General features: G+C 47.2%; 1 protein-coding gene across 7 annotated transcripts in view; it reads right to left on the reverse strand.

The window, feature by feature from the left end:
• Positions 1-1,428: 1,428 nt before the first annotated feature.
• FBXO34 (F-box protein 34) overlaps positions 1,429-19,708 on the reverse strand; it is a 40,259-nt gene continuing 21,979 nt past the window's right edge. For 4 of the 7 annotated variants that reach the window (XM_076345714.1, XM_076345711.1, XM_076345713.1 and 1 more), the window contains 2 exons: positions 13,273-13,472; positions 1,429-4,188 (listed from right to left, as the gene is read on the reverse strand). In XM_076345714.1, the coding sequence (XP_076201829.1) occupies positions 1,998-4,188; positions 13,273-13,349 (2,268 nt within the window). In that variant the 5' untranslated portion in view covers positions 13,350-13,472 and the 3' untranslated portion in view covers positions 1,429-1,997. Of the gene's footprint in view, positions 4,189-13,272; positions 13,473-13,643; positions 13,663-14,577; positions 14,602-15,967; positions 16,073-19,708 lie in introns of those variants that run through there. The other 3 variants (XM_076345710.1, XM_076345716.1, XM_076345717.1) reach the window with 3 other exon arrangements.

Below are 19,708 nucleotides of genomic sequence, written 5' to 3' on the forward strand. Positions count from 1 at the left end.
AACTGGGGGGGGGGTGGGGGGTGGAGGGAACAGCATCCCTTTTAAATCTACCGTGAACCCACATTTCAGGCTGTAAGGGCTCCGTTTTCTTTCTCCCCCTGTTAACGGAGAGAATAAAAGCATCCTGCCTTCAAACCCTCTCTGTCCTCACGCTCTAAAGCAACGCGAGTCACTCCATGCGATCCCACCAGGGGTTTTAGGCAAACACGGGGGAGGCAAAGGGAGGTGCAGCCTGGCCACCGCAGCCAGCAGCTCCACTCGTCCACACGTTGCTGACCTTGCGCAGACGAGCTGGTGCATCCAGATGCTGCTCCCGCGGAGAGCCCTTGCCCTTAAATCCCAGGTGCTCCCTTGGGGTTTGCAGGGCAGGGGAGGGCCCGGGATGAGCCCCAGGGGAAGGTGGCACCAGCTCTTCTTGAACTGGGTCAGAGATTTTGCCTGCTCCGGCTGCAACGATGGTTGCCAGGGGTCCAGCCTTGTTCCGAGAAGGGGCAAAGAAACAGCCACGGCATGAAGCGGGAGGAGAGGAGGGACTGGGACAACGCAAAGACACAACCGCTGCTCTCCTCTTGGCTCCCTGCAGAATCGCTGCTGCTCCACTTCGCTCCCAGGAACTGAACGCGGCTGCTGCTGGGTTGTCCAGGGTACGTTCCCAGACTTCCAAACCGTTTACCCTCGGGCAGCGAGCTGGGCACAAGGAGGGCTGTAACCGGAGGCCGGAGTCTGGAACACAGCACTGCAGGAGAGGAACACAGCGCTGCAGGAGAGGAAGGCGTTCGAGGAAATACTCGAATAGATGCCACGCTCAGCTCCCCTTCAGAGTTCGAGGAATTACCGTTCGTCTGCACTTCTGACACAAACATTCACAACTCCCCTTTGAAAGCACCGACTCGCACCTCAGAAACAAGATGCCAGAGGCCGCAGCAGAGCAGGGCGAAGCGCTGCAAGGATTCCTCTTGTAAGGGAAAAATTCCATATACAGCGGACAGCAGAGATTCCAGCACATCACTGAGCCAAGGCAACACCGCTCTCATCCTGCTGGACCCACGCTCCATCCTCGAGCGTCCAGCGCAGAGCCGAGGGGCCGTGGTGAGTTGAGAAGCAGGACTCAAGCCTGAGAGTCCCCGTTCTCGCAAGTCTTACACACCCAGCACCAGCTGTCCGGACAACAGGAGCCTCTGTCGAGCCTCTGCTGCACGCACGGCTGATGGGAGGGAAAGGAAAAGCTGGAATTTGTGAATGTTACAGCAGGAAGTTCTCCAGGTAATGCAGGTTTGGGGTTTTTTTTTTTATTGTTTCTTTTTTGGGAGGACTAGTTTTCTACAGGAAGCACACTGCGAGTCTGAACTACATCACAGTGCCAAGTTTCTGCCACGTGTTTTACAGTATTTTTATAGTTTTACAAGAGAAAGTCAGGTAAGGCAGATCTAGAATGCACATTTTATTTAAGTAAAAAAAAAAAAGCCAGACAACATGGGTAAGGTAGACAAGAACTTTTTATATTCTGACTATACAATAATATTCCTCTCTTTTTATCCACTGCCACACTATTATAATGGATCTGTTCTAGTCTAATTTTAAGGTTGTCCAGTTAAGTTGTCTGAAGATTCTTTAAACAAGTTGACCTTTACCTATTTAGAGTTTCTTCTCAGAAACATTCATATATTATACAGGATATACAGATTTTTGAAACAAGACACTTAAAAAACACACACAACTATAGCCGCAACACTATCATAGCTGCATTGTAGTGATTACGTTGTTCAGCCAGCTGTAGACTCTGTATGTACAATTAGTTTTTATAGTGTTATTTACATAGATGGACTAAAAGCTATCTTTAATCTAAAAGGTAAAGGCTCTTGTGTTTAAGTATGTGCAGTTTCATAGCCCTGTGGAAAAAAAAAAACAACACACGACAATTATATACACTGTAAACAGCACAAGGCATGAGAATCTCCTCCTACCCCAAACAATCTCGCAGGAAAAGTGTCTGTGCACTAATATTCCTCTTCCACTTCGGCTCCCGCTCCTCTGTTTTTCTTATGAATAGCACGGTTAAAGCTGTGGCAGGCAGGAACCCAATGATTGTCATGAAGACCTAACTTACAGCCCGGGATGCCCTTCTGAGACCGGTGACAGCACATCCAGTACCCAGGCCCGTAGGGTAAAGCTTGACAGTATGGTTTGGGATGCCACCGGCACAGCGATACGTCCCCTTTCACGTACTTCTTCTTGCACTGCTTGCAAGGGTCTTCTCGGTAGCGGGGATCGCGGACCCAGCGGGAGTCTGCTGGCCTGATGTTGTAGTATTCAATGATGAATTTGAAGTAGTAGCAAGTGCATTTTAGGGCAACCAGACTCCTAGTAGGAAGCAATCCGAAAATCTTCACTATGATGTGGTGAGGCAGGAAGGCCATATACTGCTGAGGCTCCAAAAGCTGCTGAATTTTAAACCTGGTCTCCAGAAAGTCATGCGAAACCTGCCTTTTTAAGCAGGAAGCATCAAGTACTTGCAAAGCCCCTTCTGTGGGAGGAACAGAAAGGGCAGATGGCTCTGTAGGGACACTGTTTCCAACGCATGATCTGTCAGATGCCAAAGCATCCTCATCCTCGTTTTGGGCTACTTCTCCTGGCTCTTCTTGGGTACCTTCCCGTAGAGGCTGTTGCTCGTGAGCAGCAGGCTGGTCAGCCTGGAGAAAAAACAGCCTCCCCGGGAGCGGATCTTCACTGGAACTGGAGTTAGAGAGCTTCTCTTTCCTGCATCCTTTCTCGGTCTTGGTGACCGATATACTGATGCATAAAGGCTCCTTCCTAGCAGGGTGCAGACTCTGCTTTGGGAAAATTACGGGCTCTTTCAACGTACAATCAACAGTCGCGTTCTTGCTCTGCAAGGAATCCGGTGGCAACCTGGCAGCAGCTGGATACGCAGGCGGCAGAGGTCTGGGAGGCTCAATTCGCCTTTCAGGATCGCTCCCGCCAGCGGTTATCGCCAACACTGCATGAGCAAGTCCCGAATTCACATTCCCCATCCGAGTATCCAGCCCAGAAGGAAAAGGCTGCCGAGCAGAGGCAGCGCCATCCCACAACTCAGTGTCACCCAGAGGACCGCACCGTCCTCCGTATCCAGCCTCTGCTACCCCTGCCTCCTCCAAGCCATCCCCCGGAGCCAGGACCCCCGAGGAGACCTTCCCCGCCTCTCCCTCGGGCTGGGTGCCGTTCGCCAGGAGCACCCTCCCGACGTTTCTGCGGAAGCTGTTGTTCCGCGAGAGGCTCCCGGCCTCCCGCTCGCTCTGGCGCCTCAGGCACTCCGACTCCAGCTTGGCCACCATGTCCAGCACGCGCACGGGCTCACTCTGCTGCTGCTCGCTACTGCCGCAAGGTCCCCTCTCCGCATGTACCTCGCACGCCCCGGCGGCGGAGAAAGGGTCTGAGCTGGGAAGCGCACCTTTAGGCTGAGCGCTCAGCCTCGTAGTAGAAGCAGGCGTGCAGGTTTTAGCACAGTCTACCAGTAAAGCGCTTGCTCGTTGCTCCAGAAAGGCTACCATCTCTATCACCGAGAGGGACCGGCCCGGGAACACACCCTCACCGTTGTCGTTCACGTAATGCACCGAACAGTGCTCGATGCCGCAGGCAAAAGGCTCCGGCTGGGAGCACCTGGCGTTCGCCTCCCTCATTCTTTCCAGTTGAATTTTGGCTTTTTTAAGATCTACTGATTTTTTCCTGCGTTTAGCTGTTCTTCCGTCGATATCCCACGTGCTTTTAATTTTCATAGAGCCTAGCCGGTTGTTGCTGCTGCACTGCTGGGCTGCAAAGAACGCGATCTTCTCCTTTGTATTGCCAGGTTTCACTACAGCCCAGACATCCAGAGGCCCTTCCCCTTCTTCTCCCTGGTGGATCGTTGCAGACAGGGCGTTCTTCTTTTCCCTTGCACTCGGACCATCCGCTGGACCTTTCCCATTCATATTGCACATAGTATTTGGATAAATAATCCCCAGAAGCTTTCGAGATGGAGTGACGAGGGAGGGTTTTGGGAAAACGCTCAGTTTGGTGCAGTTGTTGGTGTATTTTTCTTCTTGTGCTGACCTCTGATGGCTCATAGGTGGGCCTCTCAGGGAATCCTGGCTTATTTCTGGAGATCGCTCTTTCTTCTGTAACTTGAGATATGGCTTTAAGTGCATACCAGAAACCCTAGAAAAACAGAAAGGGAAGAAGTTATAGTTGCAAAATGTGCCTGCCTGGAATTAGAGAAGGTGGCCCAGAGCAGGCACCGGTATGCCTCCTACTCTACGTCAAGCAGCCCACACCTCAAAAGGAACCACGTGAGAAAGGAAAAGCAGCAACCAAGGCTGCAACATCCACTCTTGGAGAACTTCTGGCACTCGGATTACGATCTTAAGGATAGCAGAGATCTTCCCGTTAGAGAAGTCCGTTTCCAGGGAGTTGCAAGGAGAAATCCTAACGTTTAAGTTACATCCGTTGTGCAAACATAGCTAGAGGTTCATTCTAGAGTTAGAGCCATCCTTCCGTCCCTTCATTTCTTAATCCAGTTGTAAGGTACACGTGGGTCAAAGGGTTTATCTTGACATTAGCTACCAGAGAGATATAAATATATATATATATATATTCTTTTCAGTAGATAAAGTACAGTTAAAAGCTGAAAAGGGCAATTGGCAAATGTAATTATATTCATCAGAGATCCCAGCAGACATCTCATCTTCTAATACCACCCAAAATGAAGCCCATCCTTTAGTATATCAATAATGGCAAATCTGGTGTACTCTCCCATAAGGGTCCTTACGCTATACATCAGATGGCCCCCCCCAAAACGTGACACACGCGTCACGTACGGCTGAAGAGAACCACTTCCATGTACGCGTTTTTATGGTGAAGAATTTAAGAGCTGTGAAGGGAGACGCTTGGATGCTGCTGGCATTACAGCAGCAGCACCACTCCTGTGACAGTCCCAGGCACTCGACTCCTCCCTCTCCGTTACACCCTTGCAGGAATTCTTCAATTCAAAGCTCAAAAAACGCAAAAGCCCAGGGCACTGCCACATAGGATGCAATTATCAGGAGACTTCAGGCTCTTCTCCCAGGAGTATTGCATAAGCATATTACAGAACTAACTATAGATTGTGTTTCCATGGTGATCTTTGAATTGTTACATTAAAAGGCCTCTTTTTTGAAAGGGGGATAATCTGTGCTTGCTAGTTTAAGAACAGCAGGTTCAATGCCACATTTATCATGAGCTGATAGGGACACATTCAGACGCTGAATGTGTTTCCCTTGACAGCCACCACCAAAAGAGTTACTTTAGCATTGCGTTTCTAGCCTAAAACAGCTTTTAATTAAAAACCTCAAGCCGTAACATCTATCGAGTCGGACAAAGTTATATTTGTAACACCTGCAGTTAAGACAGGCGATAGGTTTTTATCGGACAAGTGCAGCCGGAGTCCAGCCGTGCTCTCCCCTGCCGTGCCGCAGCGCCATCAGGACACACACCTACCTCGAGACGCCCTCGCGGATGCCACACAGGGTACCCGTGGGGTCGGCACACGAGGAGGGGGGCACCCGGCTCACCCACCCCTCGAGCAGACCCGCCCAGAGCGCAGGGGATGGCTGTAAGAGGGAAGTCCTAACAGCAGATGCTGACCAAGAACGCACACAGACGTGCCGTACGAGCAACCTGGAGCGCAGCTTGGTGACCTTCCAGGCAGCCCTGCCCCACGGGTTAGCCAGGGCTGTAGACCCTCCAGGGTAACCGACGGCAGAACGGAGAGCTGAGCCAGCGAGCACCAGAGTCAGCCGAGGGGAGGCTTTGAAAGCAAGATGCTCCACTTTGCCCTGCTAACACAACACGAGGGCAACTTTGGACATGAGGAAAAATGTCTTTACTGAAAGAGTGGTGAAACATTGGAACAGGCTGCCCAGGGCAGTGGTGGAGTCCCCATCCCTGGAGGTGTTTAAAAGACGAGTAGATGAGGCGCTGAGGGACACGGTTTAGTGGGCATGGTGGTGTTGGGTTGATGGTTGGACTCGATGATCTTAGAGGTCTCTTCCAACCTTAATGATTCTCTGATAACTCAGCCAGGCACCACCTGTACCTGTCCAAGGCAGAAGAAGCCTCCTGCATCATTAGCAGCCGCACTGCTTAACCGTTGCTCTCCCTTGAGATTTTGGTTCCTCCTTCCAGCCCTAGTGGTAAGCAGCAAGGGGATGGGTGACAAGTGCGGGCAGAGAGGTTTTGGGGAGGTACATCAAGAGGAAGGGCTTGGTTCACCTTTCTACGAGTGTGCATAAAACCCAGGGGACCCCTTCGGTCCTGTGCAGTGCTTTGAAGGCCAGGAGGCAGACACTGCAAAGGATGCTGTTATGTTCTCTCTCCTCCTGATTTTATAGGAAGATCATCACCTCCCTCTTGCAACCAGACAGAGCCAAAACCATCTGCACTTCACCTACAGACTGTGGGGCTAAGAGAGCTCCCATTACTGTATATACGCCTGCCTAGTCCCTGGGTTAATTCTCTCCCCATGCCTTCTACGTGCAAATTCCAGCTCTTGTTGGAATTGGGTCACCTCCCAATTTCGTCTCCTCTGCAAAATGCAACTGAGCTATTTTGTTTGCCTTCTCAGTTGGATGCTAAAAACTAAAGTAATCTGATAAAAATAGAACTTCAGGGTGCTGAAACAGATGAATAAAAGCGAATGGGAAATCACGGCTGCTGTAGTTTGCTTCAGCCTCATTTTCCATAGGGTCTGCCTCATCTTGGTGGCACTTTATAGCTAAGCAGGGTCAGGCCACCAACGCGCTCGGGCCAGAGCCCAGCCCAGAAGAGCAGCAGGTGAACCACTGCAGCAAGCTGCTGCAGAGAACGGTGCCTGCAGCCCTCCCTTCCCCATCCAGACGGGCATTTTGGAGCGGTGCTTTTCAGACTGGAGAGAGAAAAGCTCCGATGGCTGCCCGCCACCGCACCCTGGGGAGAAGAGGTGAATACAATTAAGTACACGACTTTCATGAGATTTCAACGTGCGGCTAGGAGCAGAAGATCAAATTTCATTCAGGAGTTTTTATGCCAGGGTGTTTGAAAGATGAGCTGAACGTGTTTTTAAAAGGCTTTCTTCAAGCAGTTTTCAGGAATCCAGCAGGACAATCGGTTCAACACCCTTCATTAAGAGAAGCTGCAAACGAAGGGGAGACCAGGTATTACACGAATGAAAACAGGACCAAACTGGTTACCCCAACGTGCTTAGACGACATGTTTAGCCAGCAAAGTTGGTTCAGCTGCTCCCAGCTATTTCTGGTCTATGGAGAAAGACAAAGGGTAGAGTTATGCCTCACCTATTACGGATTTCTCATTTAAGGTTTTATTTCCTCCTATGTTTCAGTTAGTCTCTGGCTCAGCCAACAATACCATTTAAGGTTGAAAAGTTATAATTTACATAACAAAATTATGCCTTAGTCAGAAGTTTTACTGCCAGAATAATTGCCTCATTTGAATTCAGCATTCAGTTCATTGCACTGTTTTAATGGATCCAGGTTTAAAGAAAACCTTCATTTAATAACTTCAGACAGCTATAAAGAGTACTGCTCACTCCACCTGACCCGCTGAATCGCAGTGCCACCTGCCTCCCAGTTTTCGGGCAGCAGGGAAGAGAGCTTCCATTTTACAAGGGATATTAGTAATGGACCTTACCTGAAAGCGTCACTTGGAAAAAACAAGCGCCCACCCCACAGAGGCTTTGCTGGGAACACTAAGAACAACAAACTTCTAGGCAAACATCGCTTCTTCCCCGCACGTCAGCAGCACATTTCATTTCTAGCTCCTAGAATTAGAACAAGGCTTCCCAGCAGAAATTGCTTTGAAGATGAACCAGAGCCCAGTCCCCACCCACAGACTACCTTATTTCTGCAACATTTCAGTGCTGGCAAGCAGAGAATTGTGGCAGCTGCAGGTAAGTTTTTAAATATTTAAAAACACCAAAAATAGTTGTTAAAAGATAAGTCACTGACAATTCCCTATGATACTTCATTCCAGAATAATTCTGTTTGCTTTCCTCCACCCTTTAAGTTATCAAGCTTTCTAATTTTATCTTTAGAGGCAACGACTCTTCAGAAGTTCACGGCGCAAGCATAAAAGGTTTTCAGTCCCAAACGTGCAGTTTTGAATTGCTGATAAGGGAGAATTCTGCCAGGAACGATCAGCACTGAAACAACTAGCAATGCTGCCTTTATACTGTTATTCCATCCTTAAGCTGATGAAATAAAAGGGCCAGTTTTTCTATTTCTAATCAGCCGTGTCTGAAAAACAGGATACTTACACTTCTGGAATGGCACTGCTGTTTTTACAAGTCGTAACTACAGCTTGTTTCCACTACAGTTTTATCAAGTTAGTTACTACATGGGATTGATAGAGAAATATATGCCTTTATACGCATGCCTACTGAAGGGAAGGCCCATAAGCTACCGTGCCAAGGTGGCCAGAATCTTTCTGCATCCTTTTGTATTTATGTATCTTCTAAATCACAGCAAGCCCCAAAAAAAAAAAAAAAAAATTTGCTTTAGTGGAAGCTCCAGAGTTGGGAGGAAAAACTGGTAGAAAAGGCTCAATTTTCACAACTCCTTTCTAAGGTCCTCAGAGAGCCCAGATGCCCCTCGCTGCACCTGGGTCAGGGACTCTCACGATGCCCTGTGAAGCCAAAAGATTTCCTCTGGCCAGCAAGAACAACAACAACAACAAAGTGTAATCTGCTCAAACAGCATATTCACACTGCAAGTTTTCTGGGCAAAGCACCGGAAGGTTTTATTAAGGCGAAAATTTCAATCGAACCCTCAAAGTTTCCTGTGGATTTCTTTTTGTAAACACTAACTCCAGTCGACAGAAGTTCCTAGCGTTGCTGACTGCGCACGCAGTGCCAACTACAACTCTGAAAAAACCCTCAGGACATACTAACACAAGGCAAAAGCCACAAAAAAAAAAAGGGGGGGGGGGGGGGGGGGGGGAGAAAAAACCCAACAACAATAAAAACCCACACCAAGCCTAACCTCTGGCGAGGCATTTCTCTTCCCTGGCATCCCATTTCTCTGTCTATAGAGCTGAGCTCCTCTGTAAAGGACACTGACAATTATGAAGGACTGAGTACTGAACGCAAGTTAAACTACGGTCAACCACTTGTTATTTCTGGAAGGACTTGGTGGGTCCTTTGGGCTCAATCTCCAGTACCATTTCCATCCCCTTTGCACTGCCGGGGCAAGGCAAAGCAGACGGAGAGCTGCTTCAAAGGCATTCCACGGATTCTGCCGGGGCGGGAAAGTCCCGGCCGAGCAGCCGGGATGGAAGATGCTCTGCTACTCACTGGAGCTTGTTCTGGCACGTGGCAAGCGTCCAAGCTCAGAGAAAGGCGGGTTGGGAAGCACGATGCTCCAGACCAGGGGCGGGTTCGACTTCAGCAGCTGCGGAGGCATCCGATTTCTAGAAAACCCACTCCCTCGCAGCAGTAACTTCGTATTAAAGCAACTGCTCCTGACCCACCTCCCAACGCCTGCGAAGCTGCCTCTTGCATCAATCGGAGAGCAAGCGAGGATTATCGCGGGCTTTGAAGGTAAACAGAAGGTATCTGACTGCTGAAGCAGCGCTCTCCGCTTGAGCGGCCAGCCTGGGGGGAAGCGGGAGCAAGCCGAACACGTGGGGCAGAGCTGGCCCAAAAGAGCTGAGGAGCTGAATGCAAAGTAGGCGCCTAACTCTTAACCTTGGATCCCCCACCGCTTGTTCGCCCACGTCAGGTGTTCAAATAACCCGACTCTGGGGGAGACGACACACAGGAGCAACTATAAAATCCGTCATCTTCACCAAGCAGAGGTTTTTCAGGTGACAGATTGCACGTCCAAGCCCAACACGCACAGACTACTCCAGTTTGAGGGCTCCCACCCGTTAGTAAGTTTTGAACACATTGTAAAGTAAACGCGCACACACACATATGCCCTTCAGCATAAAGCACAGTAGCCTCAGCTAACTTTCTGAATTTTACACGGGAAGAAGTGCCATTGCTTTGCCAGTCTTTTGTGTAAAAGCACTTACCGTGAAGCGAGTGACGTAGAAGCAATTCTTTGTTGAGCCTGAGGAAGCTCAAAACCCATGCTCGCCGCTTCCCAACCGTACTACAGATGACACGGGGATGACATAAAGCAGAACCGAACAAAATAAACTGAAAGATTTGGTACTCAAGGTTATAAGCTCCAGAAACATGTAGCTCAAAGATGATGGCATAGCACACATGCCTGTGGTGGAACAGGCTAAGATGAGAAGAAATCACTGAAGGACAGTAAGAAAAAAAAAAAGTGGTGGTTTCATAGAGCTTCTGCTGAAAGCTGCCCAGAGCAGCACAGATAAATGATAACGTTTCCTTCTGGAAATGTTTTACCTTTCTTGATTTAACATTTGTTTTCTAATTTATTAACTGCAAGAGGACTGAGACCTTTCTTAATACCATGGCGCAACAAATTTCTTCAAACAGTTAACGAACCAACAAAGTGATGCTCTTTAGTCTTCATTTTTCTGCGTACATAACGAGAACACGTGAAAGGTTGTAGAAATTAACCTTGGACCGCACTATCGTTGAGAGACTCCGGGTTCAAAAGAAAGAATAAGCAAAAGTAGATCTGAAGGCAAGTCATCAGGTTGTTCTTTTGAAACTCGAGACCGAAAGGAACTGGTTCACGAAGTCAGCTGCGCTGCGGTGCAGAGGATTTCAGTGCAGACAGCACAACCCAGCAGGCATCCTCCAGAAGTCAAAAGGTGTTTTCGTTATTAAGAACACATCTCAAACAAGAACAGAAGAAACTCCAACTGAACACGTTCCTTCTTCGGGAAGGATACAAGAAGCAGACACAGGTTTCAAGTCACCAGGTCACATCACTTGGAAACTTGTATCTTAGGGATCAAAAAGTCTAGGAATAAACGTGAGAACTGGTGCAGTGTTAAGTCACTGCAAAGATATTTAAAAACAAAGAAATAGTAGAAGGTTCTTCAGTTTGTGAGAAAGGACAGGGAGAGAAACAGGGCTACAAGCAAGGTCAGGGCAGAGATTAAGAGTACTCTAGGTACAGCACAAAATACCAAATTTGACTTTGCATCATGTTTAAAGAGGGGTGGTAAGGGTGATCATGAGAGCAAAAGCCCAGGGGTTAATTTGAACAAGAACATTGGCAGGGGAAGAATTAAAAAGCTTCATGAAAATTGTGAGGATTGGCTCATCTCAGTTTTAGAATCCAAAATAGATAGGCTCATAAACTGCAGACCAAGAAGCAGGATTTATAAACCTCCTGAAAGGCAACAATATGAGTTAATAAAACACATGGCACATTGGAGGTGGCACTGCAGGGGAGAAAGAGAAGGAAGAGAGATCGCAGCCTCCCCAGGCCTGGTTGTCCGACTTCAATATAAAGGTGCTTTGCAAGCAAAGAGGATTAAGGCGACACAGAGAAAAAGGGGGAAGAGGGAATAGTTCAGTATGCCAGACTAACCTGAAGGTTCTCAAAAAAAGTCATCTTTTTAGACAAATGTACTACATCTTACTCACGCGGACTTCAGAAGTCGCAAGGAGATTTACCGGTTAAGACAGATTGGCAGAGGAATGGGAAAACGGAAAGGGAGCTGGCTTAGCAGCAGACAGCCCCAGGTGATGCTGAATAAGAAAACACCAGCCTGGAAACAAAAGACATGCCTCAGGAATCAGCCTTGGGAACAGCTGATTTTGTTAGGCATGACCTCAGCACAAATACTACAGGTGCACCCACAGAAACGAAGGCATTTCCAAAACAGCAGAGGCACAAAGCACCGAGTAACAGAAATTGAGGAGAGTTTTGAAATACAGGTGGTGAGGCACCAGCTAGCTGAACACCAAGAAGTTTTGGAGGCAACTAAGAAAGGTGCACTGGCCACCATAGACACATCCACGAAACAGAGGTAAGTGGAGGTGATTCTGTGACGCATTCAAGGCAGCAGTGAAAAGCCCTCCTGCCAGATCTGCTCCAGAGCGCAGCATGCGCTTTTTGACATGACTCGGAGGAGATTCATCCACGCCGAGAACGACGACGACAGTTGTTATTCAAGAAGCTACTAGATAACAACTTGGGTCATTTAGCACAGCAAAAACACAGGTGAGGGTATACAACCACATTTTACAGAATGCAGCAAAAGAGGTAAACTGCTGAAAATAAGAAGCGGTCCTTACGCAAAAGAAAAAAAAAAGAACACAAGCTCAAACAAGTACATAAGCTGGCATGAATGTTCACTCTGGGAATCAAAAGAAGGTTCCTAATCGCACAGCTAGATCCGTAATGGCTTAATCTACAGGAGGAGAGAAGAAAAGATGTAATTGTTTTTAGGCTGGACTAAGTTTACAAAAAGAATTATGAGATACTGCTTGGGAAAGCAAGGAGCTGGGTGACCCAGGAAGCCTTTTCCAGTGCTAAATTACCATGAGACTAACATAGCAAGCGTATGCTGTCTACACAACCACAAAGAACAAAGGTTAAAGTTTGCTTTAAACCCACACAGCTTTTGGAAACCAGAAGGCTGGCTCTCTTCCTCCGGATTGAGGAAGTTTAAGAGTCTTGGTTTCAGAAAGAGAAAAGAAAAAAAAAAAGATACATATATTTTCAAGTAGCTTGAACTCAAACAAACTGGCATGTTCTTGCATTTGCATAAGGACAAGTTGTTCTGTATGGTGTTCCCGTAACGAGACACAGTGAGAGGCGTTCACTTAATTGTCACATAAGCACAAGTGTTTGAAATAAATCGTGCATTACTTCTTAATAAGAGACACAGGAGAGTGAGCAATACAAAAATCTGAGCTTAAACTAATCTAATTACTTACTCCATAGTAAGACAAACCACGACGATTGCCAGTATTTCCACTTGCTTTAAGCTGACTGCATGTTTTAAAGCCTACTATGACAAGCCATTCTCCAATTTTTACTTCAAAGCCGTGTTCCCAAATTAATTTATAGCTGTTGCAAAAAAACCCAAAGATTTCTCCATGTACAATACCAGCTGTAGTGAGTCTGTAGTTGTCATTATCAAATAAAAATGTCAAAGAACATTTCTGCCTTTAAGCAGAAATTACATTACATTACAACATTTCACTTAAAACACTATCCGAAAGTAAGAATTTAGACCAAACATTTGAGTGACACAAGACAACAGGAAAGCAAGGAGAAGGCTACATCGGTGCTAAATACTTAACTATAGGCAGACCAGCCGGTCTGTTCATACCGTTTGACTTGATGGAAGGTGGAGGATGTGGAATTCAGCGGTTCCCTGTGGAGGCCAGCTCTGCAGGAACTCTTCATCGTAACTACCTCTCCAGCTAAGGCACGCCGTCACAGCCAGTCCATCCTGGGTTACGCGCAAGGCTCCCCCATCAGCTTTCCTTGCCCCACACAGAGCTTCACCGTGTCTCTCCCACCTAGAAACTGAACAAACAAGAGGTACATAAGAAGATCATGTTCGAGTACAGCAGCGATTGAAGCACAGATGATCAGGACAAGGAATCTTTCCCGAGAGAGAGAAAAATATATATTCACACACATATACGCATATATATATATATGAAATATATATATAAAAATATAAAAGAACTTAACATCATGCCATTATTGCAGCTGGAGTTTCTGAACACCATTAAAATACAAATTAACGTGTGTCCCCCCCAACAGCCTGTCTGCACATGCAACACTTTCACCTTATATACGACTGCAGCGCTACCTTGGCACCTCCCACGGAACATGCTGCCTTCTGAGCTCCATGCAAACAGGACGCACAAGATCTTTCTGCTCGTTAGCACCGCATCAAGCTTTGAAGGGAAATCACTGCTAGCAGTAAGATTTGACACTGCCAGGAGTTACGTTAGCGTTCTAATCAAACTAACGTGGCGGATTTCATAAAGGACAAAAAAACATGCCACCATGCAGCCTCCGAGCCTTGTGAAAACTGCCCCGTCTTTGCATCACACACAGATAAGACAGGAGGTTTCACCAAAACAAAACTGTTCTGCAGTATCTCTCGTTCACACTAGGTTGCTGCCTTCTACGCCTCGTCCTTGGAGTAGACACTATTACCAGGGCTTTAACGTACTTCGATGGTGAAAGAACAACCACCTTCGAGTTGGGACATAAAAGGAAAGAGCGACACAGCAAAAGAGCCCTGGAAAGACTCAAACACTCAAGCCTGAGTTGCCAGCAGATTGTTTTAAAGATCGTTTCCTTCCTCTCTAGAGGACCACGCACAATGATGCCGTTAATAAAGGAATGCCATTTGGAGATGCTAACTAGAGAGCTGTGTCCCCAGGGGATTTGTGATTTAGTGCAGCAGGTTGTTCTCTCCTTTTCAGCAGCTTTGCCCAGTGCTCCTACCGCTGCCCTATTCCTACAGCGGCATTTCCACGGTGCAGCCCAGCAGAGGCACTCGCTGGAGGTTTGTGCTTGCTGGCAGCCGAGCTCTTGCAGAGACGGAGCCTCTCGCGTCACCCCTTTCGCAACACCTGCCAGAGGAAAAACTCCCACGCAAAAGAGCACCTACCTATGCACGGCACAAGTTAATCGGTGCTTGACAAATACGGTTTACAACTCAACGCTGCCGCTAAACACTCCTGGCCTGGAAAACCCGCTCTAACTTGGTAGCCACACTTGCTGAGAAAGCGATGAAGGATGACTTTCCAGGCAGGGAAAACAGAAACCGCTTTAGATCCAGCTGACTTGATGTCTGCTATAGCAATTTCACGATTCCTCTAGCGATGGTGAATGAGAGGTTAATCGTTTGCCTACATTTGAGTAAGCAGGAGCCTAAAATAATATAGAAAATATTATATAAACACATTCCAGTCTTCATGAAGAAATCTTTGCTGAGCTCTACACAAGGCAAACACACACGTTGGATGGAGAAGACGGAGGAGGCATGGCGCTGGCAGAGCTGGAGGATGAGAGTATGCCCTCTACCCCATGAACTCAGAAAGACAAGGAGTTAGGCTGCCATGGTTAACAGCAGCAGCAATCGAAGCTTTGTAGTTAAAAGCCATTTTCATTAGACTGCCCGGAGCCTACAACAAGGATCTACCTGCAAGAGTGAAACCTAGGCACAAAAATCAGCCATTTCTGATGTTTTGTGGGCTGTACAATATATATTCACAAACAGTAATTCAGAGGAAAAAAGCATATGCCTAGTGCTTTATGAAAAATCAAAAGTTAAACACAAAATCATTATGTTTCCATGAACCATCAGTAAGAGGCACTGAAATTCTGACTTTTATCCAAGCTTTTGTCTGGCTTCCCCTTCTGGCTTTACTGACACTAGTATTTCAGACTCAGCAGGAACTGTATCACAGAAACATGATTATATCCACACCCAAATAAATGCAACCATACCATTTCAAGAATGCCAGTCGCTTTTTCAATAGCTAAAACTCTCTCCGTGTATTCCTGGTTCGGAACACCAGATGTTTTGCCCTAGTCCTACTCCTTTGCAGATCAACTGAGAAATAAACGATAAAAAGTCAGACCGAAAAATTGAAAACAAAAGATCATCTTGTTTGCAGTGAAGAGCTTGAGAAGCAAAACCATCAAGCGAACTCGTTCAGGTCAGGGGCAGCCACAGCCCCGATCCAAGCACAGGCATCGTATGGTGGGATGTCATGCGTTTAAGAAGGGACCAGCACCTACTAGAGAGAAGCAAAAGCTGACAAAATAGACACAGACTAAGTTCAGACGGGCACTGCAGCACAGATCCAAACATGGCCCCATACAAAGCATGCTTTTTCCCCTCCCCTAGCTGCTGGGCTATAGAAAAGAGCTGAAATAGACTATTAATGCCAGCAAGCTACTGACAAATTCCTACTGTCTAAGTAGTAAAAAGCTGTGCTTGTGATAAAAAAAAAGAAAAAAATCAGCATCCAAGCTAGCACAGAGATACTTACTGCCTTTTAACTACCACAGTGTGTTTCTTTACCAAGGCTGATCCTTATCAGTAGGTGCTTCAGCTGATTTGTTAGTTTTGCAGAGAGTTGGGTACAGCCCAAAAACTGAAATATAGATGCACAGAGAAAGAAAACACAAGAGGAAGTTAAAAACCTAATCTCGGTGTTCTCCCTTTCTGAAACCACCCCCAAACATATGCCTTTATGCATAAGATATGGGAAGGACTAAGATTTTGGCAGCAGTAAGCATCACGTCCTCTCAGCAACGGACAGCAGTTCGTCGAATGGTCTCACAAAACTCCCCGTCTTATCAGTTTTGAACACTGCTGCAGTTTAGGAAAACAAATGTATTAACTCAACTAGCGCGGATGAGGGGGGGGTCAAGGTCTCTTCATCTGTGCAGCAATACACTATGGCTTTCGATATTTTGATAGCTAAAGCTTTACTGCAAGAGCAAGTGTGTTTTAAACAGTAGCAACAGTAACCGATAAACAAATGAGTCCAAAGGATGGGCACATCCTTTCAGAAAATTTGCTTTCTAGGAAGGAGGCAGCGGCCTTGGGACCGGTCCTGGGCAGCAGTCACGCTGCTGGTAGAAGCAGGTTTGACCACCCCACCTCCGCGCAGGGCTAGCTTTAGGAGGCTCGCACTGGATCAGCTGGGCAAAGAGCATCAGCACACTCAGGATGCAGAAGAAAGCAACGGCAAGTACTTCAGAGGGGAACTCAGAAGAGTTAATACCAAAAACTGGTCATTATGAAGGACAGGTCATCTTTTTAAAAAATAAAAAAAATGCCAGTGCTGAGGCCTTATGATAGAGATCTCCACATGGGAGATCTTGTTGCTTTCTTGCAAGAACAGAGTTGCATGTCCAGTCCCCCCACGCTCAGCTCAAGTTTAGGTTGTTACGCGATACTTGTCCCTAAAAGCATATTCCACCAGGCATGCAATTCTGCCATCTCCCAGCCTAGCCATCCCTCCAAGCCCTCCCTCCCTCCCCGAACACCCGCCCTGGGACACCTGTAACAGCACCAGACTCTCCCAAGCAAGAGCCTGTCGCAGAAAGCTTTCCCTAGTCCCAACATTCGCATTTCATGGGAACGACCAGCAATCCGCAGCAGCTCCCAGACTAGGTCGGACAGCGAGATGATACACCTGGTCCTCGTACTCAGCCTCTTAGACACCTATAGGAACACAACCCTTTCTTTTTAACTGTTCTTCGTGTAATATCTACCTATTTTAAACACCTTAAAGAACTACCTTTTAACACTAAGTTCACCAGCTAGGTTTTACTTCTTTAATAGAACAGTCTTAGGCAAAATAAGAGAAAACAAGCCTGCTCTAACTAAAGCTATCTTACAAAGAGTTTCTGAGCGACCTCACATTTGTGTTTCCATCCACCTGCAGCTGGCAACAAACCCTCACACAAAACTAGGTGTTTAGTAAAGACACTGTATTCAACTTAGGAGCATTAAGAGATGCAAAGATTAATACCTACAATCAGATGAACTGCAGATTGGCCTTTTCACCTGCAGCAGGAGCCAGAACAGACACCCCTTGCCTTGTGAAGCCTCCTGTGCTCAGCTTCCCCTCTGACGGTCAAAAGGTATAACTTTGCATAGATCTGATGTTATCTAATCTGAAAGCAATAAAGCTGCCACGGGGGCTCCAGCTGGAATAAACGGGGGGAGCTTCCTGTGTCTACTTGCACGCCAAAACCTGCCGCTACCACTTCTTCTAGGCACCAGGAATCAGAGCCGGCCAAGCGGCCGGACCTTGTTACCGTGGCCCTTGGCTCATTTCCCTACCAAATTCACTCCAGCCCTTCTCAAAGCTTCACCAAGCTCCCATCCATACTCTGTACCCTGGATAACACCAGACGGAGCAGTTACTTCACTGAAATCTGAAGATTCCCACGTAAATTTGAGCTTGGGCATCCATGTCAGCAGGGAGCACGTGGATGCTCCGAAACATTGCAGAGCCGTTTCGGTCACTGTAATTCCTGCCCTGCTGGGGTCTCATCCCTCTCTTCCTCCCAGCCCTTCCCCTGTATCAGCACTGGTTCCCATCTGATTTCTCACCTGAAGCAGCTCGAGGAGCTGAACTAGGAGAAAATTAACCCAGAAGAGGTCAGCTCCCTGAACCCACTTACCCCCAGACCTGGCAGGCCCTAGCAAAGCCTGGCGGGATGATGTTCTCAGCAACTCAGACTGGACTCGGCTGTCTCGAATCCACGCCTTGAATCGTGCCAGGAAAGGTATCTGCCACAACGTGGTTTTTAGCTTCTTTCAAGTCAGTGGAAAGGAAAGCTTTTGAATGCACAGCGTGCAAAATACAGACTGTTTCAGAAGCAGGGAAACAAGCATGTAGGGCTCCAAGGCAACGTTTGAGACTCTTCACTGCCGTCAAACAGCGCTACTTGCTGTACCGATAAGCATACGAAATGCTTATTCTAATGAAGCACTACAGGGAAGACCTGTCTTCCTTCCAAGATCATATCAATAAAGAATGAAAGGCTTCAAATTTGTAGCTCTCATGCTTTCTCTCCTCTAGGTGTGGTTAGTGCTGGAAGGACTAAGTTGTCCCCCTGGAAGGACTAAGTTGTCCCCTCTCCCCTTGAAAGGAAAATCTCAAAAGGGAAAAAGAAAATAAGAAAAAGATAAGCTCTGCTGCACCTTGTTAACCCTGTATTTTAATACTGGGGGGGGGGGGACACCCACAAATATATCACAAGTGTTTCCCTTGTTTAACTATTCCTGCAAGGTTTCAGCTGTCTTGCACAATTTGGGTAAGGACATCATCTGTTGCTCAACTGGGAAGAAGTTAAGAACTGGCTCGTTAGATTTGTTCTGCTTGATCTAAGAGGAAAGCAAAAACAGTAAATCCCTTGCCAACACTGCTGCTGCAGCGCTGGTGACAAACGCACCCAGATCACACATTACTCCGCTTTCTAGAAAGCTACCACCTACTTTGGCACTCCTTGTCACCGCACAATCTACGGTGTGCCCCGAATGATAAGTAAGGGGTAGCTAAACACCCCTGAGCGGGGCTACAGCTGCTGCGTCCTCAGGTTACTGGGTATGGGTAAAGATACTCACTGTAACGCTGCGCATTCGAGGCCACGCGATCCATGAGCCACGTCTGAGTTATTTAGCGTATAAAACTAGATTTGTTTCGCCATGCAGATTCTGAATTAATGAAAGCTCGGCTGAAAGGCTACTTTCTTGGGGCGAGGGGAAGGAGAAAGCTTCCAGAAGCCTTCCTATTATAGAAGCAATAGAGCTGGTTCCAAAAATAGTAGAGAAGCACTCCCAGAGCTCTGGAGACGTTGTGCCCTCGTTTTGTAAGACTGAGGTCTCGCTGGATTGCTGCTGTACATGCAAAGAACGGTAGAAACGACTGCAAGATGCAGAACTGACGTTAAAGGGGAGTTTTAGGACAAACACCAGAGACAGAAATCCAGACAACCTACATGAAAGAGATCAGCTTGAATGCCAATAGAGAGCCAACCTGTCCCACTTTAGAGAAAGCCCGTTAAAACCAGCAAGAATCATCCCATCTTTTTCAAGAACGCAACGTTAGTGTGCTAAAGAAGATCCTGAGTATTATTACAACACTGACGTGGCAGATTAGGATTGTCAACAATAATTTCATCACCCAATTTCGCCTGTGGATGTTTGGGATCCTGGCTGGAGAGGTCCACTTGACTCATTTTGGCACACATTTGGTAGATTCGTTTTT

Source organism: Aptenodytes patagonicus, chromosome 7 (assembly GCF_965638725.1).
Source record: "Aptenodytes patagonicus chromosome 7, bAptPat1.pri.cur, whole genome shotgun sequence".
In the NCBI taxonomy this organism is placed as follows: domain Eukaryota; kingdom Metazoa; phylum Chordata; class Aves; order Sphenisciformes; family Spheniscidae; genus Aptenodytes; species Aptenodytes patagonicus.